Consider the following 25,960-nt stretch of genomic DNA (forward strand, 5'->3'; position numbering starts at 1 on the left):
CTTTGTTACATACAGGATGTTTTATTGATTTATTTTGTCCTTTAAAGCCAAACAATGTTTATGGTAATTTATTGTTGTGTAGCAGGAATAGTGAGGTTAAGTAAATCGGGTGCCCCTGGTAATTGTTTAAAAGCATGATCCCGCATATAAAATAATCAGTAGAGACCAGACAGTGCGAGATGAGATGGCTGTCCTACGCTGCTTCAAAGATCCTTGCGATCAACCATTTTTGGGTTTAATATTGATGGGTCTAATTTTGCGAACAGGTAAGTCCAAGTTAAATTTATTGGCATAAGTGTCTTACCTGATACATCGATCAACATCCCTAACAGGAAACACGCTGAACAATGATGGGGACTCTTCCATGAAACCCAACGAAATGCTGTTTGAAATCAGTATGTATGGATAATCCTATTCTTTGTATCAAGAGTCATGGTTATAATAGATTCTTTCCTTGTTCTATTCCCAGATTCGTTTGGTTTTAACACCCTAGTGGAATGTTGTCTGCATGCATCGCATGCACAACCGGCTTATTTTGGAGAATTTGCTCATATGGCAGCAATAGGGTGGAGTCAACCGGAAGGCTCAACACTTTGGAACTGTGGTGGATCGTTGATATGGGGAAACTATATTCTCACTGCCGCCCATTGTGCCGCAGACAGATAGTAAGAATTCGTCAGTAAGTTTGGTGTATTTTAAAGCATATAATATGCCAAATGTTTGTCTTTAGTGGTATAGCCCCTGATGTGGTACGGTTAGGGGACCTGAATCTATACGATACAAGTGATGATGGCTACGTCCAGCAGCGCAAGATCGTTGAGATCATAAGACATCCTTATCACGTGTTTAGTATGAAATATCACGACATAGCTCTGATGCGTTTGGATACAAGGCTCACGTAAGTGGATGCTGGAGCTGGATCCTGTTATGTTCCTACATTTTGATTTTTACGCCTAGAATTGCAAAGGGTGTTGCTCCCCTTTGTCTTTGGAATGGGGATGTGACTCGTTTTCCATCATTGGAAGCTGCTGGTTGGGGAGATGTTTCTTCATGTACGAAATAAGTTGACCGTTTGTAATGCAATATTCACAGTGGAAAAACGTTCTCCGAACTTATTGAAGGTTTCCTTAACCCCGGTTGATCTCTTTCGATGTAGCCCGCACTACCTGCATACGCATGGATTGCGAGCTGGTTTGCAAGATAATCAAATATGTGCAGGTGACATCAAAATGGACACCTGTCCGGTAAGTGTATCGAAGTGCTTTAACACACAGAAAGTATCTTAACAATTGCCTTTCTTGATAAGGGTGATTCGGGTGGTCCTCTGCAAGTGAAGCTGGCGTATAACAAACGTGTCATTCCGTTTGCGGTCGGAGTAACGTCGTTTGGAGCTGCCTGTGGCTTCTCGGCTCCAGGAGTTTACACTAGAGTGGCACCTTATATACCATGGATATTTAATGCTCTCAAAGACCGAGGAGAACGTGTGGCAGGTTAGTGTCAGCAATTAAGACAGGTGAAATTTTAGCTATTGAATTTTATTTATTGTCTTACAGAGTGGATGTTTCAGCCTGAAGTCTGTGCCAAAGAATATAATGCAATGCATGGTGACTGGCCTCGTAGCAACTATTTAAAATATCAGGATTTGAAAAATGTTCTTACGGTACAGCAACAGCAAACTGCATACCAAAGAAATAAGTTTTGTGCAGACAACACAAAGGTTCTGTGTTTTTTTAAATGAAAGTTGGTGTACTGGTGTATTAATTAGTGCATAGAACTCTGCCAGCTCACACTCAGTTAATTTATAGAAAGTAATGGTTTGCTGGAATAAATACTACCTATTGGAGACCTATTGGAGCTTTTGGCTACTCCATGGGACGGATGGTGCATCATGAAACGTTGAAAGTGAAACGTATAGCATGACGTGACGTCCATCATGGAATGTTCTATGGAGCGGATCTGGAACCAGGGATTTACGTCGGTCCAGGACCTCAAAAAGAAACTAGTTTTTAACTTCATCTGAGGATTATGTTCCCTTTTTCTATTTAGCAATTACTAAGCTGCACCTCACGGGTTAATACCGAAGTGCTACGGATTATTAATAAAATAGCCAGGATAGCCAGAAATACGCTTATGAGAAGACAAACAAATTATTCCTTTATTCGTTTCTTTATTTTTCAAAATCTCTCATTTTCAGAATAGTTTGTAACAACGCTTTTTCGCTATTTGTTTTAAGTAACATGTCTCCTAATGATGCTCACTTAACCGATCTTAAACTGTATGGCACATAACTCCCTTGCAGCGGGATAATGTTGGTTAAGAGAACTTTTAAATACACGTTTTAACCATTCAACTTGGGTGTACTAATAGTTTTTTGTTTCTTATGTTAATGGTCTGAATACTTTAAACAGATAATCGAATTTCATCGAAACAGGAAGTGCATCAGGTACATTTGGGGTCATCTCGAGGAATAAGCGGAACGTCTGGTTGAAGTGAATCAATAAGAAGCATGCAACATTATCTTAGCATTTTGTTAAGTTGCTTTTGTTGCATGCTGAATGTTATATTGATTTATTTTGTCTTTCAAACCAAACAATATGCATGATGAGTTATTGTGATGTAGCAAGAATTCGAAGATTAAGTAAACCGAGTGCCCCTGATAAAAGTATAAAAAGCTTGCTTCTGTACATATGAAAGTCAGTAGAGTACTGACAGTGTGAGATGAGATGGCTGTCCTACGCAGTTGCAAAGATCCTTGCGATCAATTGCTTTTGCGGTTAATATTGATGGTTCTGATTTTGGGAACAGGTAAGTGTAATTTTATTCATCTTGACCAAAGTGTGTTACATGATCCAACGATAAGATTCAGGAAAAGTAAACTGGCGGGACTATGAGGTGGAACAGGTGATGGTACCCAACCAATCCGGTAAGCATAGTAAATTGAATCCGTCGCATCTAAACCACGACCAGATAGTCATTTCTTGTATCTTGCACAGACTCGTTGGATGATTCTGATCCAACTCATCAGTCGATTATTGCATCCAATGGGGCTCCTACTATTTTGGGCGAGTTTGCTCATATGGCAGCAATAGGGTGGAAGCAACCGGATCGTTCACTTCTGTGGAATTGTGGTGGATCGTTGATTTCGGTGAACTACATTCTAACTGCGGCGCATTGTTCGAAAGATATCAAGTAAGTGTTTAATTTCCGTTAGAGTTTTCCGTTAGAGTTTAACCTAGAAATGTTCCATTCAGTCTTCGCGAACCAACTGTGGCGCGTTTGGGCGATATCAATCTTTACGATGCAAGTGACGACGAGCACGCACAGCAGCGAGATATCATTGAAATTAAAATACATCCTAATTACGTGTTTCGTAACAAATATCACGATATAGCTCTGATGCGTTTAGATAGGAGTGTCACGTAAGTAAAGTGCTTTAGTTATCTATATCGTGACTGAGTTTTGAATAACATACATATTTTCCTTAGAGTTCACGACACTGTTGTTCCCATTTGTCTTTGGAATAAGGCCGTATCCCGTTCTAACTCATTTGAAGCGGTTGGCTGGGGAGAAACTAGCTTTAGTAAGTATACACATAGAACCTACAAGTATTAAGCATTTATATCTGATATCCTATATCATATGAATTTCATCCAGGAGGAATGCGTTCGCCGTTCCTGGTTAAGGTCCGCCTAAGCCTGGTTGGAAAATCGAAATGCAGTAAACATTACTTGTATACGCGTGGATTAGGTGCAGGTTTGCACGAGAATCAAATGTGCGCAGGTGATGAAATAATGGATACATGTCCGGTAAGTGTTTTGGTGTGCCACAAGATATTCCAAATGTCTTACCAATCGGTTATGTTGATAAGGGCGATTCAGGAGGTCCACTGCAAGTGAAGCACTACTTCAATGAACTTAGTGCTCCATTTTTGGTCGGAGTGACGTCGTTTGGAGCTGCCTGTGGCCTCTCGGCTCCAGGAGTCTACACTAAAGTGGCTCCTTATATACCATGGATAACTTCGACGCTGAAATCAGGTGGAGAGTATGTGCCAGGTTAGCATGAGTGATTAAAACCGTTGCAGATTTGTATGATGAAGATTTTTTTTCCAGAATGGATGTTCCATCCTCACGTCTGTGCCAAGAAATACGCTGATATGCGGAAGTCTGAGTCACCTGTTGGGCCGGGTGATGCAAATTCATACACAAATGAAAGACACCATTCGATAAGCAACTCAAAATTACATGCTGCACCAACACAGGAAGTTTCATGGAATAGCCGTATAGTTTGTAGATACTACCCATCATTCCAATGTGCACCAACACAGGAAGTTTCATGGAATGGCCGTATAGTTTGTAGATACTACCCATCATTCCAATGTGTTATTGATGAACGTTGACTTATTACATTGTGCAAAGCGTACCGCAATCCTGAATAAAGGATATTAAATTAAGCGTTTCAACGCAATTGCTGCCAGAATGAACTTTCTGGTTGAATAGGATTGACAATTTTTATTCATATCACGTCAAAGCGTTGGGCATGGGTAGTATGAACGATGCTGTATACATATTAAACAATGAAAAAAAACTGTTTGTCGGTTTGTAACAATAACGCACACTTTTCGAGTACTGAGTAAATGTAAAACTTCTACTACTGCTAAACGTAATACTACTAACGCTACTACTGCAGCTAAGCGTAAAGCTTCTACTAATGCCACTACTTCCACTTTCAGTATGCTAAGCCATAATAATCGAAGCGAAGCTTGGGTTTTGCCTTGTTTACTGTAGAGTTTGCAAAGGAAAGCATTATAGCGTTGCTCACTCTCGTGGCAAGAGTTTCGCTTGCGAATTATAAGATTTTGTCCAAGAACGCACACACGGTTCGTTCGCGCTTTTTAGAGGCGATGGGTAATCTGAATAGTCAATCAAAATGTATCAAAACAGGAAAGTACTGAAACACCTTGGGTTCCATCTTGTACAATAAACAATTGGATCGTCTGGTCGAAGCGGAACGATTCATATCACTCCGTTGAACCATTTAGCAAAATGTTTTGAAACCATTACATGCAGAATGTTAGTATGTTTAGTTATTGGAATGTGTCAATAAAAGATTAAGAAAAATCTATTCGTATATGTGTTTGTGTGTGCGCGCTTTTGAGGCAATTGTGAATGTTACTGCGCTTGCAGAGATAATCAGTATTGTACTGAAAGTCAATGAGATGGCTGTCCTACGCTGTTTCAAAGATCCTTACGATCAACTGCTTTTGCGGGTTATACTCATGGTTCTGATTTTGCGAACAGGTAAGTGCGATTTTATATGCTTCGACAAAGGTAGTCTTTAATTGTACATCGTCTAATTTCAGCAAAAGGAAACACGCTGTCCACTGTAAGCGACTCGCTGATAGAACCCAATCGAAGTAAATATGGCGTTAGAAAGTGTGAACTATCTGTAACGTTTTTCTAAATCATAGTTAAGACTTCAAGCCTTGTTCCATCCTCAGATACGTTTGGTTTTATTCCCAAATCCACATTATTAACGGTTGCAGCGCATGGACGACCAGCTTATTTCGGGGAATTCGCTCATATGGCAGCAATAGGGTGGAGTCAACCGGAAGGCTCAACACTTTGGAACTGTGGTGGATCGTTGATATGGGGAAACTATATCCTCACTGCAGCCCATTGTGCTGTAGACGGCAGGTAATAATTTCATGGTTCAGTTAGTGTGGTTTGTTAGATAGCTTATACCAGATGACTGTCTTTAGTGGTATAGCCCCTGATGTGGTACGGTTAGGGGATCTGAATCTATACGATGCAAGTGATGACATCTACGCCCAGCAGCGCAAGATCGTTGAGATCATAAGACATCCTTATCACGTGTTTAGTATGAAATATCACGACATAGCTCTGATGCGTTTGGATTTAAGGCTCGCGTAAGTGGTTGATAGAGTTTAATCCGGTTCAGTTTCTACATTTTGATTTTTTTTCCGTCTAGAATCGACGTCGGTGTTGCTCCTCTTTGCCTTTGGAATGGGTATGTGACTCATTTTCCATCATTTGAGGCTGTTGGTTGGGGAGATACTGGATTTAGTAAGTAAATCTACTTTTCTTCATGTACGAAATAACTTGACCGTTTGTAATGCAATATTCACAGTGGAAGAGCGTTCACCGATCTTATTGAAGGTTTCCTTAACCCCGGTCGATCTTTTACAATGTAGCAGGCACTACTTGCGATCGCGTGGATTGGGAGCTGGTTTGCAAGAAAATCAAATGTGCGCAGGTGACATCAAAATGGACACCTGTCCGGTAAGTGATTCTCTGAGGCTCGATTCATTTCGAAACTACTTAACGAAGAAGTACTGTAGGGTGATTCGGGTGGTCCACTGCAAGTGAAGCTGATGAACAACACGCGTGTCATTCCATTTGTGATCGGAGTAACGTCATTTGGAGCTGCCTGTGGCTTCTCGGTTCCTGGAGTCTACACTAGAGTGGCACCTTATATACCATGGATATTTAATGTTCTCAAAGAACGAGGAGAACGTGTGGCAGGTTAGTGTCAGCAATGAAGCGAGGTGGAATTTTACCTATTATATTGGGTTTTTGTTCCAGAATGGATGTTTCAACCTGAAGCCTGTGCTACAGATTATGCCGAACTACGAGAGAACGATCCACCCGTTGACCAGGATGGTACCAACTTAGTTGAATATCAGGATTTGGGAAGGGTTCTTGTGTTAGAACAAAAAAATAAAATGAGGCAAATTTTACGTGAACAACAGCTAGCTTTAAACCGTTGTGAAGACAAAACAGAGCGCCTGTGTGTTGATTGATAGAAGTTTCGTTGTTGTTCTATACACTAAGTATAGAAATCTGCCGTTACACATCAGCATCAAGGACTGAGACACATTACTTTCTATAACTTCATGGAAAAATTGTGAAATAAATAGGTTAGCAGCAACTAAGCTTCTAGCTTAAAATGTTGTTAAATCTTCTCAAAGTGTTTGGAAACCGTGACAAGCAATTATTCAACTTCCTCTATTTCTATCGTTTTAAATAAAAAGCACGCGATTAGTTTTCTCTAACGGGCTTATATTACGATCTTGTACTGTATTTGTTATCATGTCGTGGAATTGACGGTTGGAAAAAGGAAACCTAACAGCTTGTAGTAGTAGTCTTATATTATGAAACAGGCATTAATCTGATGAACAATATGTTTATAAGTGTATGTTTTTCGAACAGGAAGTATCAATGGCAATCAATACGATGTGTTGGCATTAAAAATCCCCTGTATGTATGTACTTCAGATTGAAGAGTATAAAAACAAGTTATGCACTATCAGTAGAGCTCAGTATGAAAGTACAAAAGTAGCAAAGATGATCGATTGTCAGAAATCTCGTGTAAGAAGTCTTCTTCATCTCCTATTAGTGGGGCTTATTTGCCGTTCAGGTACGAACAAACTCATCTTTCTGATGAGTTATTTCTGGAAACAATTTAAATCTTTTTCGATTTCACACCTTACAGTTGCCGGACAGAAATCGCTCCCGTTTGTTGTTTTAGAGGATGACACAAAAGGTTTGTTAGTACCAAACCAACGGGAAACTATTGATGGCAAGTTTCGGACACATGCATTGTTCTTGTTACCATTGGCTATTTTGTAACATCGTTTTGTATCCTTTCCGTTACAAACAGATTGCCATTTTCGGAATGTCAGGTATGCTTTTCAGGAAACCAACCAAATACGAAAAGTAGCCCATGGAAAACAGGCTTACTTCCGAGAATTTCCTCACATGGCAGCGATAGGATGGAGTTACGGTAATGGTACTACAATGTGGAATTGTGGTGGATCATTGATATGGGAAAACTATGTCCTCACTGCGGCCCATTGTGCGGCAGACGCGGAGTAAGTGATACCGTAACAACGTCAGAGACATCTGAAAGATATTTTTCGCTGTTTGTTTAAAGTAACATGCCCCCTAATGTGGCTCGCTTTGGCGATCTGAATCTGCATGACGCAAGTGATGACGCGTACGCACAGCAGCGGACAATTGTGCAGGTTATAAGACATCCTGATCACAAGTTTAGCCAAAAATATCACGATATAGCTATGATGCGTTTGGATAGGAGTGTCATGTGAGTAGGTTATTGACCGTGCACAAGTATGTGCTTACTATATGATTAACTATGTGTAGCTGTGTAGCTTTCATGATACCGTTGTTCCGGCATGTCTTTGGAATCAACACGAGATCAATTTCACATCGATGGAAGCTGCAGGATGGGGAGATACAGGTTTTTGTAAGTAAACTGGCGATTCTTAACACTCGGACAAGAAAAACTTGATATTGTTGCATCCACAGTTGAGCAACGTTCGCCAGTCTTGTTGAAGGTTTCCCTAAGCTCCGTTGGTCCTGAACGGTGTAGCAATCATTTCTTGCATACGCGGGGATTGCGCCAGGGTTTGCACGAGAACCAGATGTGTGCCGGTGATATTAAAATGGATACTTGTCCCGTGAGTATTTCTGTGAGGCTCGCTTCATTCGAAACTATCTAAAAACGAACTACTTTAGGGTGATTCAGGTGGTCCACTGGAAGTGAAACTACTGCATAACACACGGGTTACCCCATTTCTAGTCGGAGTAACATCCTTTGGAGCTGCCTGCGGTCGTTCGGTTCCTGGAGTCTACACAAGAGTGGCTCCTTATATTCCTTGGATACGATCAATTCTGAATGTCGGTGGTGAGAAGACAGAAGGTGAGTATCGGATCGGAACCGTGAAATCTTAGCTTGGTCAGTTGACTACTTTCTGTTGCAGAATGGATGTTCACGCCACAAGGCTGTGCAATTAAATACGCTGAATGGCGAGAGTACGAACCGGCTGTTGCCCCGCGCCGTAACAGTTCCTTCCGTATGGTGTACTTAGATAATGCTCATATATTTGAAGCTGAAACAGCACAGCAGGTGTCAATCCATTGGAATCGAAAAGTTTCGGTGGAGCCTGAGCAATGTTACGGTGTGATCATTGATGATCGTTGGATAGTAACATTAGCACGGTGCACAGTAGTTGATGGGTAAGTAAAACAAAGCATACATTATATTTGTTTTTACTCAGCTCAGTTGATTTGTTCGCCCACAGACAACCACCTACTCATATTCGATATCGAGACAATAGAACAAACACTGTAATGAAATATTTCACGCATCCTAAGTATGAGAAAACCTCTCCGTTTTACGACATCGGGCTTCTCTTGTTGAAAGACCCGTTAAAGTTTTCTGAATATTTTTCCCCTGTTTGCCTTTGGCACAACAAAGAGTTGCCACTAACGAAGATTGCAGTGGCGGCTCAAGGACCATACAATTTAATCGAAGCACGGATAGGTTCAATTGACTTTTGTAAGTATACTTAAGCGCCTAAGTGTGTAAGTAAATTACAATAACAATTTTGCTTCTCTGTTCCTCTAACAGGGTCAAGTAACATGGTAAGTGCGCTTGCCATCGGATATACTCAAGACATCGTAAACTGTACATCGTTCGGTGTGGAAAAAAATTTAACCGAGGAGCACCTTTGCTTTGGTTCGGAAATTTTTCTCGTCCCAGGAACTTGCACTCAAACCTTTGGTGGTCCAATATACAGCGAAGTGAGACGTTTGGATCGGCGGTTTACATACGTGTATGCACTGAACCTTTTCGGTAGGGACTGTGGCTACGGACTGCCGGCCGTAGGTGTCAGGATTGCTCATCATACGGAATGGATGGAATCAATATTGCTCCCTAAGGCTATCGAGGATGACGCAGATGAACCAGTTATATTTCTTAACAGCCTACTGGCTGAAGGGGACTCATGTAATTCTGGTAGCGGAAATGGTGATGGCATATGCGTTGAAGCTATATTTTGTCCGAGGGTGGTGCATGAGTTCTACAGGAATGAGCAGGTGCGTTTTTGTCAGACCGGCTCCTTGGTATGCTGTCCACGGGATTTTATTCGCAACGAGACCGATGCAGCGTGGAGGGAAATAGATGAATGTGAAAACCGTCAGTCGTCGGTTGAAAATTCACTCAGCTTTAGCGATAATTTAGTAACATCATCTGTAATTTGGGATGTGATATAAAGTGTTATAATAAATATTAATTATTTTCAGATTCATCTCGTTTGGAACACGGAATCAAGCAGAACGACTTGCATAGGGACGATCATTACGAAGCGAGCGATCATGATAGCTGCAAACTGCGTTGGGCTTGGAAACGAGCATCCCACTGAAGTATCACATCAAGAATCTGCTTTCAAATCGATAGCAATAGAGAGAGTTATCATTCATCCCGAATTTGATCTTTCCACGAAGCAGAACAACATCGCTTTGATAAAAACCAAGGATGACATCGGTACCTTGTGGGGCAAAAGACCAGCCTGCCTGTGGACAAACACGACTCACACGGCGTTTAGTTTAACTCAAGTTCTATTAAGTATGTTTTCAAGATGTTGATAAAGATTCCTTTTAATGATGTTGATGTTTTACCTGCAGACACAACAATTGCGAACGTCACTGAGGCGTTCACAATGTATAGCGCTGACTGTGCGGGAGTGTTTGGAAGGACTCTTCAACCGAATGAGCTATGCGTATTTGCCCGTGAGTGGAGCGGCATGTTGAATGTGGATGAAGATGCACCAGCGCTCTGGCGAGCTGAAGCTGGGAAACAATATTCGATTCCTTATGTGATTGGGATCGCTAGCCAAAAGTCCACGGATGAAGGTAGTGACTTTATACACACCCGAGTATCGTCGTATGTAAATTGGATCAAAAGTGTGTTATGAGAAAGTACAACCTGAAACAAGTGAAAATATTGTTGGAATGAATAACAAATAAATTTATCCATCCATTTATAATAGCTAGGATGTTTATTTTAAAAATGCACATCAACATTACCGAAATTAAGTAGCTAAACTACCCTTACTTCACGTTCCATAGAGCAAATGTATTGTTCGTAGGTTGATTGAATCACACAATAGTTATGATGTATGGTGATATTCAATCGACTAAGCTTTCTTTCATGACCTCTCACGATAGTAAAGCTTTAAATGTTATGTCACGCTAATGAGCTTTTCGGCCCATTTTTTCATTCAACCGTATTTCTTCTCTTCCCTCAAGTTCAATGCTTTCTGTTGTGTTTGTGAAAAAAAAAAAACCGGTTTGCCATACAACATAAACCAGTTAGACAACTTTATTTGTCCATAGCGCTGTCGATTGTGCTTTTTTGTTTTGTTTGTTTTAAGACATTTCGCACCAGCTCCCCAGTCAGCGTTCATTCGCTTTGCGCTATTGTTCGCGGTTACATAAAAATAATCCGATCAGTTGACGATAGTGCTTCTTGGGTGCGGCTGCATCTGAGTTAAGGTGTAGCCTCGAGTTTGCTTATTTTACACGATAAATAGACAATTTTAGTACGCTAACAAAAATGCATGCTTCAAAGGTATTCGATGTGCAATTGCTATTGACAGTGTTGCTATTATTTATTAAATATTGTAAAACAGGTGAGTTCAGGTGATATTTAAAGCAATGTTTTCAAGCTATACAAAGGATGTTTGTATTTCAGAACTTAACTCCGGGGAAGATATGGAAGGTTTGATTATGCCAAACAAAAGACAATCGATAAACGGTTAGTTGGAATACTTTAACCGTCTATTGACCGTATGGTAATTAACTTGCAGCATTAGATTGTCATTTTCGTTTCATTAAGTACGCTCAACGACCTCCAGTGGCTCCTGCGGCAGCGAATGGAAGGCCGACGTATTTACGAGAGTTTGCACATATGGCAGCGATTGGATGGAGTCAATCGGATGGCGCTACGCTTTGGAACTGTGGTGGTTCGTTGATATGGGATAACTACATTCTCACAGCGGCCCATTGCGCGGCAGACTCCAAGCAAGTAATCCGTTGTACGCATCGCGCCAAATTGGTATGTTAATATGAATCGTTTGGTTTAGCAATGAACAACCTGACGTGGCACGCTTTGGCGACCTTAATTTGTACGACGATGGGGATAACGAATACGCACAGCAGCTTAAAATTGTTGAAGTTATCAGACATCCTGAGCACAAGTTCAGCAAAAGATATCATGACATAGCTCTGATGCGTTTGGAAAAGGGTGTCAGGTAAGTTGATGATGAAAAAATGACTATTTAGATACCTGCTCACTATAAGATGCTCTTCTTCCAGATTTCACGATACTGTTGCTCCCGCATGTCTTTGGAACGGGGACGAGATCCGCTTCAAAACGATGGAAGCAACCGGTTGGGGAGATACTGGTTTTGGTAAGCGAATTTTGAGTACATCATCAAACACAAAACATTAACGCCTGTTGGTTGAAACACTCGCAGCTGAGAAGCGCTCGCCGATCCTGTTGAAGGTTTCCTTAAGCCTCGTTGATCCCAAGCGTTGTAGCCAGCATTACTTGGGAACACGGGGATTGCGTGAGGGTTTGCACAATAATCAAATGTGCGCAGGAGACATCAAAATGGACACCTGTCCGGTGAGAGCTTATTTGTGATTTAATTCACTTGAATCTTACTTTAAACGAAATATACTTTAGGGTGATTCGGGTGGTCCACTACAAGTGAAGCTGTTGCACAACACACGAGTTACCCCATTTCTGGTCGGAGTAACGTCTTTTGGAGCTGCCTGCGGTCAATCGGTTCCTGGAGTTTACACAAGAGTGGCACCTTACATTCCCTGGATACAATCTACTCTAAACAAACACGGAGAGAATGTTACAAGTGAGTATAAAGATTCTGCTGGAGGTGGTTTACTTATCTCATCACGAAATCATCCTATTCCAGACGGAATGTTCGAACCTCAAGCTTGTGCCATACGGTACGTTCGATACAGAGAATATGAACCGGCTGTTATACTCGGTAAAAGAGGCTCGTTTGAATCGCTGGAGTTTAAGAATGCCAATCTTTTGGAAGCTAACATGGTACATCATGTTACAATCCATTCGAAGCAAGTAACTTCTGTTGAGTCTGAACAATGTTATGGTGTCGTCTTTGATGAGAGTACGGTTTTGACTCTAGCACAATGCACTTCAATCAATGGGTGGGTATGGTTTTTCGATCGTGTTAATTGTGCTGCTAGTTACATATTACCAATCTTTCTACAGAACTTCTCCGACACATATTCGCTATGAGGGTAACAAAATAAGTGCAGTTGCAGAAGTCTTTAAGCATCCAAAATATGAGGAAAACTCTTTGTACAACAACATAGGAATACTGAAGCTGAAGGATCCAGTCAAGTTCTCGAAATCCTTTGTTCCGGCGTGTCTGTCGCTTGAAGACGATTCTTCCATAAAGAAATTGACTATTTCTGGCAGGGGATCGCTGGAACTAAATGATTTTGAACCAAATCCAACTGCATTCTGTAAGTTCTTTCAGCTAAGTTTTAGTACTTAAAATGTTAAATGTTATCATCTTTTTACCAACAGGGTCAAACAAAACGGTGGATGTACTTGCTACCAGCTACATACACAATGTGACAAACTGCACAGATTCATTCAAATCCCATTTAGCGAAGGGGTTAACCGACGAGCATCTTTGTCTCGGCTCGGATCTCTTCCTGGTTCCTGGCTCTTGCAATCAAATCCTCGGTGGTCCGATACAAACTAAAGCATACCATTTTGATTACAAAATAACCAACGTGTACGCACTAAACCTTTACGGCAAGGATTGCGGATATGGTGAATCGGCCGTAGGTGTCAAGATAGCTCATCATGCGAAATGGCTTGAGTCCATCTTGCTGCCCAAGGAGAAAGAAGTTGACAGAAATACACCGTTTACTTTTGTGAACAGCGAGCTAGGAGAAGGAGATGTTTGCGAAGCGGACAGAAACGGAACAGATGGCATATGCGTCGCACACAAGATTTGCCCGAAGATGGTCCACGAGTTCCAAATAGGTGGTCAGGTGCAATTTTGTCACACTGGATCCTTGGTGTGTTGTCCACGAGAATTCATTCGGAATGAGACGGATGCAGAATGGAGAGAATTAATTGAATGTGAAATTCGTAAAACTCCCACGAAAGCTCGCAGTTTTAAAGAGAGTCTTGTGAGTAAAATGGCAGCAAAATAATCGTAACTCGTTTCATAAATATGTTTAATCTTATCAGATTTCTATTGTTTGGAATTCGAAAACGGAGGAAAAACCATGTATTGGAACGATCATCACCAGCCGTACGGTTGTGGTGGCTGCTAACTGTGTGTTTGGCATGACCTTTCCTGCAGATGTATCAATCAATCATGCTAAGAGTGGTGGAAACAAATTGACGGCAGTCGAGGGGGTCATAATACACCCCGAGTTTGATATGTCAACGAAACGTCACAACATAGCATTGTTAAAGATGAAACATCTTACCCGCGTACTGATGAACATCGAGCCGGTTTGCCTATGGACAAACGCAACCCACACTCCGTTTCATTTGACTCAAGTTGTTTACGGTATGTTTCCCAATGATTTCGCTATGGATTAACAATTTCGTCGAATCTATATTTTAAGCTTCTTTTTATTTCCCAGATGCAACACCTGAGAGTGATGAAGAGGCTTTTGATAGAAATAGCTCTGACGGTAGGGTTTCCCGAATACTTGAATTGTTTTATCCACTATAAGTATATCTGTTTTAAATTTTTGTAGGCCTAACCGTGATAGAGGATGCGGAGGGATTTTCCGAATACAGCACCGACTGTTATGACGCGTTCGGAAGAATGATACAACCGTATGAGCTCTGCGTCTTTGTGGACGATTGGGGAGGACATTTAACAGTGAATCTAGATACACCGGTTTTATGGAAAAAGGAAGTTGGCACGAACTATTCTCCTACTTATCTGGTTGGAATCGCCAGTCACAAGTCTCCGCGTGGTGCCAGTGATTATCTTTACTCCCGCATATCGTCATATGTAAGTTGGATCAAAAGCTTATTGTGAAGTGACGAACGAATACGAGAACACGATACAAAAACTAAATGAATAAATAAATCAATGGTTGAACAGTATCAAACATGCTGTTTGTTGCTCGATTGTGCATAAAGTTATTGAGCAAGAACCTCAATGGCAGTATTGCAGAAGCAATGTGTTATAACAGCAGGCAATCAAGCAGACTCAAACAAATTATGTTTTATACTGTGATGCGGACTAGTTGTTTATTAGTTTCTTATTAATAACACACCAATCATAGAAGTTTACACAGTCCCGTGGAAGGTGTGTGTGTGTGAAATGATAAGAAAGAAACTACTGATATGTATGACCAGTGGCAGATAACGATCAGTAGCTAAACTGCATTAAACGAGCTAAGTAGTCCTATGGAGCGTCTGATACTGTTTCTGCTGTTACCCGTGATTTTAGTGGAATTTACACGTGCAGGTCTGATAGAAATGCCTAATCTGATTGATTCCTGATTGTTGTACATTCTAACATCTTTTACTTATCCTAACACCTTAGTCCCAGAGGATGATATGGAATGGTTGATCGTACCCAACCAACGAACATCTATCGATGGTAGGTGATTGAGTTACGAAGATGATTCTTTGCAAAGTAATCAACACTTAGACCCACTTTTTGCATAGACTGCCACGTTCGATATCACAGATATGGTTTACCGTTACCCTCTACGCCTCAAGTGGCCTTTGGTACAACGGCTTATATAACGGAGTTCGCTCACATAGCGGCCATAGGATGGACTCGTGAGGATGGTGCAATCGTCTGGAATTGTGGTGGTTCATTGATCTGGGAGAACTATGTTCTTACTGCGGCCCATTGTACGGCAGACGCCGAGTAAGTGGGGCATTCGTCGGTATGCTTGGTAGGTTTTGAAGACAATACTTTCTTTTTGCCTCTAGCAATAATGTTCCAGATGTGGCACGGCTTGGGGACATCAACCTTTACAACACTGAAGATGACATGTTCGCTCAGCAGCGGAGGATTGTTGAAATTATAAGGCATCCGGAACATATGTTTTCTAGAAGATATCACGATATCGCTCTGATGCGTTTGGATAAGGGTGTCATGTAAGTTTGATTTGTTGTTGTGTGATTTATGTATGCCAGTTGGAACTCTTCTTCTAGTTTACATGATACAGTTGCTCCCGCATGTCTTTGGAATGAGGACGTGATCCGTTTCAAATCTTTTGAAGCTGCTGGGTGGGGAGATACAGGGTTTGGTGAGTTAATAAGCAATACTTCATCATCTGAATGAGTAAATTGTGCATTTCCATCGGTATTTCCACAGCTGAGAAACGTTCACCGGTTCTGTTGAAGGTTTCTTTGAGTCCAGCTGATCCTGTACGGTGTAGCAATCATTTCTTGCATACGCGAGGACTGCGTGACGGTCTACACCCGAACCAGATGTGTGCCGGTGATGAGCAAATGGATACCTGTCCGGTTAGTGTGCTGGATGGATTTAATTCACCCATTGAATCTTACTAACCAACACATATTGAAGGGTGATTCTGGGGGTCCACTGCAAGTAAAGCTGCTACACAACACTCGTGTCACTCCGTTTGTGGTCGGAGTAACGTCATTTGGGGCTGCCTGTGGTCAATCGGTTCCAGGTGTCTACACTAGAGTGGCACCTTATATTCCCTGGATACGCACGGTGCTTAACGATCGTGGAGAGAATGCGACAGGTTAAAATAACACTTCCACTGAGTGCGATTTGCTTGCATTTACCTGGAGATCTCTCATTTGCAGAGCAAATGTTCCAACCATCAGCTTGTGCCTTACGGTACGTACGGTATAGAGAGTACGATCCGGCTGTTATACTCGGTGGCACTAACGGGCAGCAATCGTTGGAGTTCGCTAATGCTCAACTGTTGAAAGCTGCCACGGAACATCAAGTTTCAATCCATTGGAATGAAACACTCTCCACGCAGGGATCGACATGTTATGGTATCATTTTTGATGAACGATGGGTTGTTACACTAGCACGATGCACTGAAATCGATGGGTTAGTGTGAACTATGAATGAGTGTTTGGATACAATACAATTTACGATTTTGTTTCTTATTCGAAAGGGTCCCACCCACGCATATCCGGTACGGAGGAAACAAAATGAATCATGTTGCCGAATATTTCCAACATCCAAGATACGAGACCAATTCACCGTACAACGATCTAGGACTTCTTAAGTTGAAAGATCGCGTGACGTTCGGCGGATCTTTCGTTCCTGCTTGCTTGTGGTATAAGGAGGATACACCCGTATCAAAGCTGAAAACGGCTGGCCGTGGTTTAAGGAATCAAATTGAACGAAAAATTCCCTCAATTGCCATTGGTAAGTGTTCGTTTGTGTGTGTTTTGCACAGTATAAAAATAGTGCATTCGTTTTCTTTTGCCTTTTTCTTTACAGCATCTAATGAAACGATCGATGTTCATGCAGTTGCATACGAGCGACATGGTCCAAGCTGTTCTTTATCAGATGATTATGCATCCCAATTCGAAAAAGGTTTAACTGACGAGCACCTCTGTTTTGGGTCTGAACAATTCTTGCTTCCTGGCACCTGCAACCAAACCCTCGGCGGACCAATCGCAAGCGAAGGGTACATATGGCATCGTATGCTTCCTGACGTATACGCATTGAACCTTTTCGGCAGAGACTGTGGGTATGGGGAACCGGCAGTTGGTGTGAAAATCGCTCATCACATGGAATGGATGCAGTCCGTTTTACTACCGAAGCATGATCTTCCGGACCATGATGAGCGAGTTATATTTCTGAATGAAGCGCTTGAAGAAGGTGATCGTTGTGTTGCAGGGCGTGGAAGTGATGGTACATGCGTTGAAGCTGCGTATAGTCCTTATGTATCGTATGAGTGGGAAGAAGGTTCGGTAGCACGATTTTGTCAGACCGGATCATTGGTGTGCTGTCCAAATGAACTCATTCGTAACGACACAAATGCTGAATGGAGGGAAATCGATGGATGTGTAAAAAAATATCATACACTAGAAAAATCATTCGATACAAAAAAGTCCCTCGTAAGTATAAAACAACTTACATAAAATACCCAGGTAATAATGGTTTCTTGAGTCAACAGGTTTCGATCATTTGGAACATAGACTCAGGTGTAAAGTCTTGCGTCGGAACGATCGTTACGAGTCGAACGATAGTGGTGGCAGCCAACTGTGTTATTGGAACGCAAATCCCTGCAAACATATCCTTCGGAGAAACTTACCACCCTCTGTCCACATCATTGGCAGTAGAGAGAGTAATCGTTCATCATAAGTTCAATAACTCTACAAAACAACACAACATTGCATTAATTCAAATGAAAGATCACCTAGAGCAGCAGTTCGGGAAAAGGCCGGCTTGTCTATGGACAAACTCCACCCATACTCCATTCTTGTTAACTCAAATTCTTGCCAGTATGTTCAATAGACAATCGTGTTTCTCAACGATATCAAAGAAATTAACAATGAACGGTTTGACTCTTTACAGATACATCTGGTCAAACAGACGCATTTCCAAGATACAGCATCGACTGCAAGGACACCTTCGGCAGGGTTCTAGAACCAAATGAACTTTGTCTGGATATGGAGCTTCAGGACGGGAAGTTGGATGTAGATGAAGATATGCCATCATTGTGGAATAAAATGGTTGGTGAAAAAAGTTCTATCCCATTTCTGGTTGGCATCGCCAGCCATAAGTCCATCGATGATGGTAGCGTGTTTCTTCATACCAGAATTTCGTCGTATGTGAGTTGGATTAAAAGTGTGTTGTGAGAAGTTCCAAACACATCAAAACTGAATAAGAAACATCGCAAATAGTTCTAATTATGCAAATACAAACCATTTTAATCTGGTTCTGATTTCCTTGTATTTCATAACACTTTCTTTTTGAAATGATTTAAATGATAATGTTGTTTTAAATAAGTATAGTATGGTTAAAAGTATTCTTACTAACGCTACCAAACAACGGGTAACTATTTTATGAAAGATGTAGCAATGGGGGATAAAAAACTTCTAAATGAAACAAATTTAGTCTGTACTATTAATGTTGAGCAACTTGCTAACCAAAAAAAAAAAATAATCTTTTTCATAAATATTATACTCCAACTCTAAAATATGTTTGGTGTATGTACTGTTAGTTCCAATGCAGCTCTGAGTAATTTAAACTAACATCACCATTGAATTTGATGAATATTGAAAATAAAATGTATGGAAAGATGGCACAAATCGAAATAGCTGATAATTGATCTCAAAATCCCAAATGAATTCATAGACGCTTTTTCAGCTTTTTCGCTTTAACATTTTATCGGAGTCGAACGCCCTTCGATCGGCTTCCCCATTCTGCTATCCGCCTAATAACCGGCGACAGTGTGAATTCGGAGGGATGTGTGACGATATTCTTGTGTTGTTCTTCTTTAATGGTACGATCTAGCCTTTGTGATTGTGTTCCGGTCATCAAAGAAGACACATTTTACACCAATTAAATTGTTTACTTCCGAACGCCTGTGCCTCTCACTTAGCAACCGGTCAGGTTTCAGGGTTGGGGACTCCCGTGAAAGACTCCAACCGGTTTGACGATTTCGGCTCGTGGCTCGTGCGCGGTTTGGTGATTGTTTACCGTCCATGGTTCGCGCAGACCTAGCTTCAGTCTAGTTAAGGCAGTGAGATGGTGCGTCTCATAACGTTAGTGAGTGTGCTGTTGGTGTTCGGTGGAGGTAATGCCACACAGTTTTAGAGAGTTTTACTAGAGTTCATGAGGTGATATTTGAAACGAACAATTGTTGCGCTATTCCAGCAATCGCCGATTTGCCTGGTCTGGCAACTCCAGAACAGGGCGTTCTTCATGCAGCATTGAAACCGAACGAGCGCGAATCGTTGGATGGTGCGTGAGTTGTAGGGATAGTTACTTCCGCATAAGAATCAGCACACTTTGTCTTACCATTCTTAAGATTGCCATCTACGATACTACCATTTGGGGAGCGGAGGTGCTGTTGCTCCCGCCGAAGGAAGACCTGCGTACTTGCGAGAATTCGCCCATATTGGAGCGATTGGATGGACGCAGCCGGGCCGAACCATCAAGTGGAGTTGTGGTGGATCGCTGATTTGGGAAAATTTTGTGCTCACTGCCGCCCACTGTGTCGCCGATGAAGAGTAAGACATGATTAAGCTGTCCAAGCCAATCTATTACGCCTTGACGCTGTGTGAAGAATCATGAAATGTTATTTATTGCTTCAGCAATAAACCGCCGACGGTTGTTCGCTTTGGTGATCTTAACCTATACAACGATACAGATGATGCGTTTGCTCAACAATACGATATCGTGGAGATCATACGCCACCCGGAGCACCGGTTCAGTGCCAAGTACCATGACGTTGCTTTGATCAAGTTGGAGAAAAATGTGATGTAAGCTGACCGTCCAACTGAGCTTACAAATTTGTATACATAAGAAAGGTACATCGATTGTTGTTTATTGTAGATTGAATGACACCGTTGCTCCAGCATGTCTCTGGGACGCAGAGGAGATTCGTTTTAATTCTTTCGAGTCTGCAGGATGGGGTGCCACCGGTGTTGGTAAGAATGTCTGTGAAAAATGAGCATTGCAGTGCATTAAAAGGGTTTGTCTTCTCTCTTTTTAGGACAATCTCAAACACCAATTTTACTGAAAGTTACCCTGCAACCGGTTGAGAAGAGCAAATGTGACCAAACGTACCGCGTTGGTGATCGCGGTTTGAAAGAGGGCCTCCAGGATTATCAGCTGTGTGCGGGTGATGCAAAGATGGACACATGTCCGGTTGGTTGGAATTATTAAGGTAACGTTAAGATGGACACATGAGAAAGCTGATCGTTTTCAGGGTGACTCGGGAGGTCCACTGCAAGTGAAGCTGCTGCATAACGCCAAAATGACGCCATTCATCGTAGCGGTAACATCGTTTGGGTCGTTCTGTGGCCAGTCCGCTCCCGGGGTTTACACAAAGGTGGCTCCGTACATCCCTTGGATACGCTCCGTTTTAGAAAACCATGGTGAAAACGCTCCTGGTGAGTGGAGAAAAGATAAAACTAACTATTTTAAAGGATAATGTAAGGGTCTGTTTATACATATCTTCTTCCGTTTCAGAGTGGAAATTTAAGCCTCATGCCTGCGCCGTGCGATACGTCCAGCTGAGAGAGTTTGAACCTGATATAGTGGCATCCAAATCCGACACTATCGAGTCCCTGGACTATCGTGGCGTGCACATCAATGTTGAAGATATTCCCTCGACCGTGGCAATACGTTGGGATGAGAATAGCACCTTGGACAACTGTAACGGCGTGTTGATTGATGAAGATACCGTCATTACTTTGGCCGAATGTGCCTCTTCGAATGGGTGACTGCACGACTTTTTAGCATAAAGAATTATGTAGTTCGCTCATGTTTGTTACTTGTAGGAAATCTCCCAGCCGTGTGGTCGTGCTTGACATTCTTCAAAGAGAAATTGAACGCGTCCAGGTGCATCCACAGTATGCCAGTGGATCGGTGTATAATAATATAGCTGTACTCAAACTTGCGAAGCCATTTGTTTTCGATGAACTATTTCTCCCCTCCTGCCCATGGTATTTTAAAAACATACCGAATGACCAGTTCGAAGTAACGGGAAGAGGACGGACGGATCTTAATCAAATTCCCTTCGGTGGATTGGAGATAGGCATCGGTGCGAACACCGTTAGTATGAATGCTGAACACAGTTTATAATGTTTGAATGTTGCTTATTTTTCAGATTCAAGTTTAACAACGTTGGTATCGAGGACAAGCCAACGTACCGCTGATAATTGTACATTACCGACGGACTATAAACATCTCATGACCAACGGTTTGGCAGATGAACATCTTTGCTTCCGCAACGATCTGTTCCTGGTGCCGGAGGCTTGCGAGCAGTTGCTTGGCGGTGCTATTCAGCGTAAAGTGTTTCGTCTTTCCAAGTACTTCAACCACGCGTACGCGCTTAATCTGCTCGGAAGGGACTGTGGTTACGGGCAGGCGGCATTAGGGGTGAAGCTTGGCAGTCACACCGAGTGGTTGAGTAAGATCCTGCTTACCCATCGACGGCAGGACATTGGCGCGATACAATTTTTCAATACGGATCTGGACCTCAACGACCACTGCAAGCTGCCAGATGGAGACGTCGGAGTGTGCACTGACACACGGAGATGTCCGAAGGTGCAGTACGACTTTACCGTCCAGAGGCAGGTGACGCTCTGTGCCAACGGAACGATCGTGTGTTGTCCATTCCACCATGTGCTCAATGCAACTGAGGGCGCTGGGAGTGAACTGGATGAATGTTCATCGCGGTACAAATCCGTCCACAAGGAGGGTATTTTCAATCCGTACGGAGCGTTGGACTTCGAGGAACAGTTTCCACATGTGGTAATGTCGTACACAACCGAATCTCAACCCAATAATTCACTTCCGTTCAATTTGATCAGGTAATGATTGCTTGGAAAACCCTAAATGGATCGTTCGATTTTTGTATCGGAACGCTGATTTCGCAAAGTATGGCCCTGTCTACATCAAGTTGCCTATCGCGGATAGACTCCAACGAGGTTGTGGTGAAGCTAGGCTGGGAAAAAACGGCACCAACGCTGTGGGTGAGCAAGATCACGTTCCATCCCCGGTTCGAGGAAACCACTCTGCGTAACGACATTGCTATTGTGAGGATAGCCGGCACAGTCGCTCCGGAGAGTGGAAAGACACCGGCATGTCTGTGGCAGAATCAAACGCACACCCCGTTCCATCTAAGGCAGTTTGTGTTGACAGGTAATTGTACATACCACAACAGAGTTTATTTGAAGAAATTCAAGCACTTTGTTTGTTTCCGCAATTTCCTCAGACCTACAATACCTGAACAGCTATCCCAAGTACAACAAGGACTGTGAGGTGTTTCGTCACTATGGCAACCGAAGTCTGGAGGCGACGCAGCTCTGTGCGGACCTGGAGATCACCGGCTACCCGATCGTTTCCGGAGAGCCTTCGTTCTGGCAGCAGCGGCTGGACGATAGTGGAACGGTAGTCCACTTCCTCGTTGGTATCGTGAGTTACGTTTACCCGGCGATGACCGTTCAGACGCGTGTCGAATCTTATGTCGATTGGATCAAGAGCCAGATGTAGAGGAAGATGTTGTGCGTGGGAAACGCAAAAGCGAAAAGTATCTTCATTTACGTACGAACAAAAACTTAAGAAGGCCTGTTTATCAACGCGTAACATTCATTGTTCACATTTGATTGTGAAAGTGTTACGAATAAGCGGCAGACATATTGACAACAAATAAAATCTCATCGTATATCCAAGCATCAACAAAGAACAAATGTATGGTCGATGTAGTTTCCTCGATGTGATTCGCGGTGCATGACGAGAAGTTACACAAAAGGATAAGTTTTTCCTCACAGAAACATAACAAACTAGGCGCCAAGAGATTCGTAGAAAAACTGGGGAAAAGATATTGAAATCATCCTCTGTTTGATTCCCGGAACGGATGTGTTGGTTCATCGTTTCTCGACGCCAAAAGGCCTCGAGCTTCTGATGTGCGCCATTTAATGCGGTTTTTTTTTGCATCGTGCCAACGCTCATACACCATCCGCTCGAAGCTAATTGTTTTCTCAGAGTTTTTCATGCTTCTAGAGCTTGCCGTTCGTTTGCTTTGTTTGCATGGTTGCGCGACGGGGGAGCTCCCTTTGCGGGGTCATAAAATTGATGGTGGAGCGATAAAACGGAAGTTGCAAATTATTTAATTAATTTCCATTAATGGAATAATAAATAGAAGGCTACATAAATGCCGCACAATCTGATCGTGGTCGGTTTGAATTCGAAATAGTGGGTCGGGGATCGGAAAAGCGCGTTCCGGAGGAAGGCCATAGTGAAAAGATTTTTATTGCCGTCGGATTGCGATCTCGGCAGCACAAAGGATGTAAGTGTAGAAGTTAACGTAAATGACGATTGTTTCTGCAGCGCATTCGTTTCGCTTGCAAGCCTTCTAGTACTGCCCTTTGGGGAGAAGAAAACAATGTACATGATTAAAACATAATTTTTCCATTTTCCTCTTTATTAGAAAAACTTTCGCGCTGCTGTTCTTTCTTTAGTTTCCACGTTTCCTCCCGGTTTTTTTTTTCATTCGCCTCCACGTCCCATAATGCGATTACGAGTCCAGCATTGCCCTGGCCAGCCCATGCTTGTCAGCGAAAATCCCGGCAGTATCTTTCGAGCAGATGTGTCGTCAACAAAAGTCATCGCGCTGGAAGAGCTTCAGCGCCGTTTGCTGCGGCGATGATCGTTAGCGGCAAGACCCACCATCGTTCCTTCCTTCCTTCCTTCGTGTGGTCTGCCCCATCGGCTTGTGGTACTTCCGCCAGGAGGATAAACGCCAACTCCAGTGTATGCCGAGCGCAGCGTGCTCGTAGCGGAAATTAATGCCACCGGGCGCGCACCAAACTTAACTTCGGGTAAACGACGAACGTGTTGCCACCGGGGAGGGGGATCGGGGTAGCGGAACAGCGAGAGCTTGACTCCACGTGCCCAACGGGAAATTTATTCCACTTCCCGGAGGCCTTCCCGGCAAACTCTCGGTCCTGTAAGGCGACCCCGGGACGGAAGGAAATTCGGCTTCCCTCCGGTGGCTGATGGCTGATGAGCGCGTCTGGGTGGGGCGGGAACGGTCTCGCCCGCCGGACGGTGTGTCTTCCGAGGGCCGGAAGAAAATTAGATAAAACAACAATCTCCTGCCGCACGAGTAGGCTCTCGGCTTTGCGTGGGCGCCCGCCGCACTGTTCGGCCGCACATGTCACGCCAGGCGACAGTTGTTCCATCGTCCAGAACTAGGGCGGCTCGTGGAGCTTGAAACGTTTATGGTACTTGAAACGCTATGAGGCTGATTCCACATTAGCTAAATAACATACTATGGAAAGTTGGCTTGGTTTTCGGCGAAAGTATTGCTAGTCTATGGCTATCTAAAATGATGAGAAAATGTTTGAACTACCAAGAATTGATTAGTACGATTTCTATTTATATTTGATTGCCCGTTTACTACATTTCTTAGACTTATTTTTGAGTCTGTTTTTCTTGGAAAAATTTCAAGTGAATCACTGTTAGTAATCGGATACTTAAATCATTCATTTACGAGAATTGGCTGTTAGGCAGAGAATTTGCAATGTTGTCTTCTGAGAAGCCGAACTTTCTTGATGCCCAACGATGTTGATTCAGGAACGCCTTACACCAAATTTGTTAGTTTATATTTTTTTAAACACTGGTCCTACATTGTGCTTCTAACTCTTCTTCTTCTTCTTCACTTCGGCGAGGATTTACTCCAGTACGGCTATTGAATCCAGCTTCCTGGGCCTTCGCAAGCTAACCTGGAGACATAGACCTCTTTTGTTTAAGGACTGGCAACTAAAGGCCATATGTCCTGATTTTCTGTGGTTTTCGATTTTCTGTAGGCGTCGCCTTTTGACTGCCACCATGCGGCCAGGAGCACTGCTAGCCAACCACGCTAGTGCGCAGTCAAAACGCGGCTGTTCACCCGCCGTAACGAAAGGAATATTTCCTTCCGTTTGTCAGATCGCACGAAACTCGTGATCCGCTTGATTACTCAAACAGCACGAGATGTGCGTCGGCTAGGATTTCTCTGACTTGAGCTCCAGCTCGGCGACACCACGCGGCCGTGCCTAAGATAACCTTACTTTTCAGCTAACCCTTTCAGGAACCTCGTGCACTGCTAACCATCCTCTCTGATGCGACGCCGAACTGGAACTCTGCTTCTAACTCAACTGATTTAGCACACTCTTTAGATGTTATATCTTTCACTAAGACTTTATTGCCAGGATACTTTGTATGTTTCTAATTTGATTAGACTCTAACAACAAGTAGTATACACAAATCAGATGTATTTATTCAAAACAAGAGGAATATTTTAAATTCATTAGAAATATCGCCTGCGTTTAATTTTCTTTTAAAATTTCTTTCTCTTTTTTATGTTGAAACG

At 42.6% G+C, this 25,960-nt stretch overlaps 3 protein-coding genes across 3 annotated transcripts; all 3 read left to right on the forward strand.

Annotated features, from left to right (window-relative positions):
* Positions 1-184: 184 nt before the first annotated feature.
* On the forward strand, positions 185-18,516 carry LOC131264002 (uncharacterized). Its single transcript, XM_058266293.1, has 22 exons — positions 185-266; positions 333-395; positions 470-665; positions 731-898; positions 1,157-1,244; positions 3,526-3,580; positions 3,655-3,806; positions 3,869-4,052; positions 5,543-5,693; positions 5,759-5,926; positions 13,137-13,393; positions 13,458-13,709; positions 15,460-15,516; positions 15,585-15,792; positions 15,858-16,025; positions 16,083-16,177; positions 16,246-16,397; positions 16,459-16,642; positions 16,707-16,962; positions 17,030-17,286; positions 17,362-17,933; positions 18,445-18,516. Exons 1-22 carry the CDS (start codon positions 185-187, stop codon positions 18,514-18,516), a joined length of 3,837 nt encoding a protein of 1,278 aa, XP_058122276.1.
* On the forward strand, positions 6,334-6,938 carry LOC131263649 (uncharacterized). Its single transcript, XM_058265880.1, has 2 exons — positions 6,334-6,542; positions 6,603-6,938. Exons 1-2 carry the CDS (start codon positions 6,392-6,394, stop codon positions 6,818-6,820), a joined length of 369 nt encoding a protein of 122 aa, XP_058121863.1. The 5' UTR covers positions 6,334-6,391; the 3' UTR covers positions 6,821-6,938.
* Positions 18,517-19,620: 1,104 nt separating the features above from the next.
* Positions 19,621-23,097, forward strand: LOC131264003 (uncharacterized). The gene is made up of 12 exons (XM_058266294.1): positions 19,621-19,669; positions 19,750-19,836; positions 19,904-20,105; positions 20,190-20,357; positions 20,431-20,525; positions 20,591-20,745; positions 20,807-20,990; positions 21,070-21,319; positions 21,381-21,658; positions 21,710-22,356; positions 22,416-22,746; positions 22,820-23,097. Exons 1-12 carry the CDS (start codon positions 19,621-19,623, stop codon positions 23,095-23,097), a joined length of 2,724 nt encoding a protein of 907 aa, XP_058122277.1.
* Positions 23,098-25,960: the final 2,863 nt, after the last annotated feature.

The sequence above is a fragment of the Anopheles coustani genome, chromosome 2 (assembly GCF_943734705.1).
Source record: "Anopheles coustani chromosome 2, idAnoCousDA_361_x.2, whole genome shotgun sequence".
Lineage (NCBI taxonomy): Eukaryota > Metazoa > Arthropoda > Insecta > Diptera > Culicidae > Anopheles > Anopheles coustani.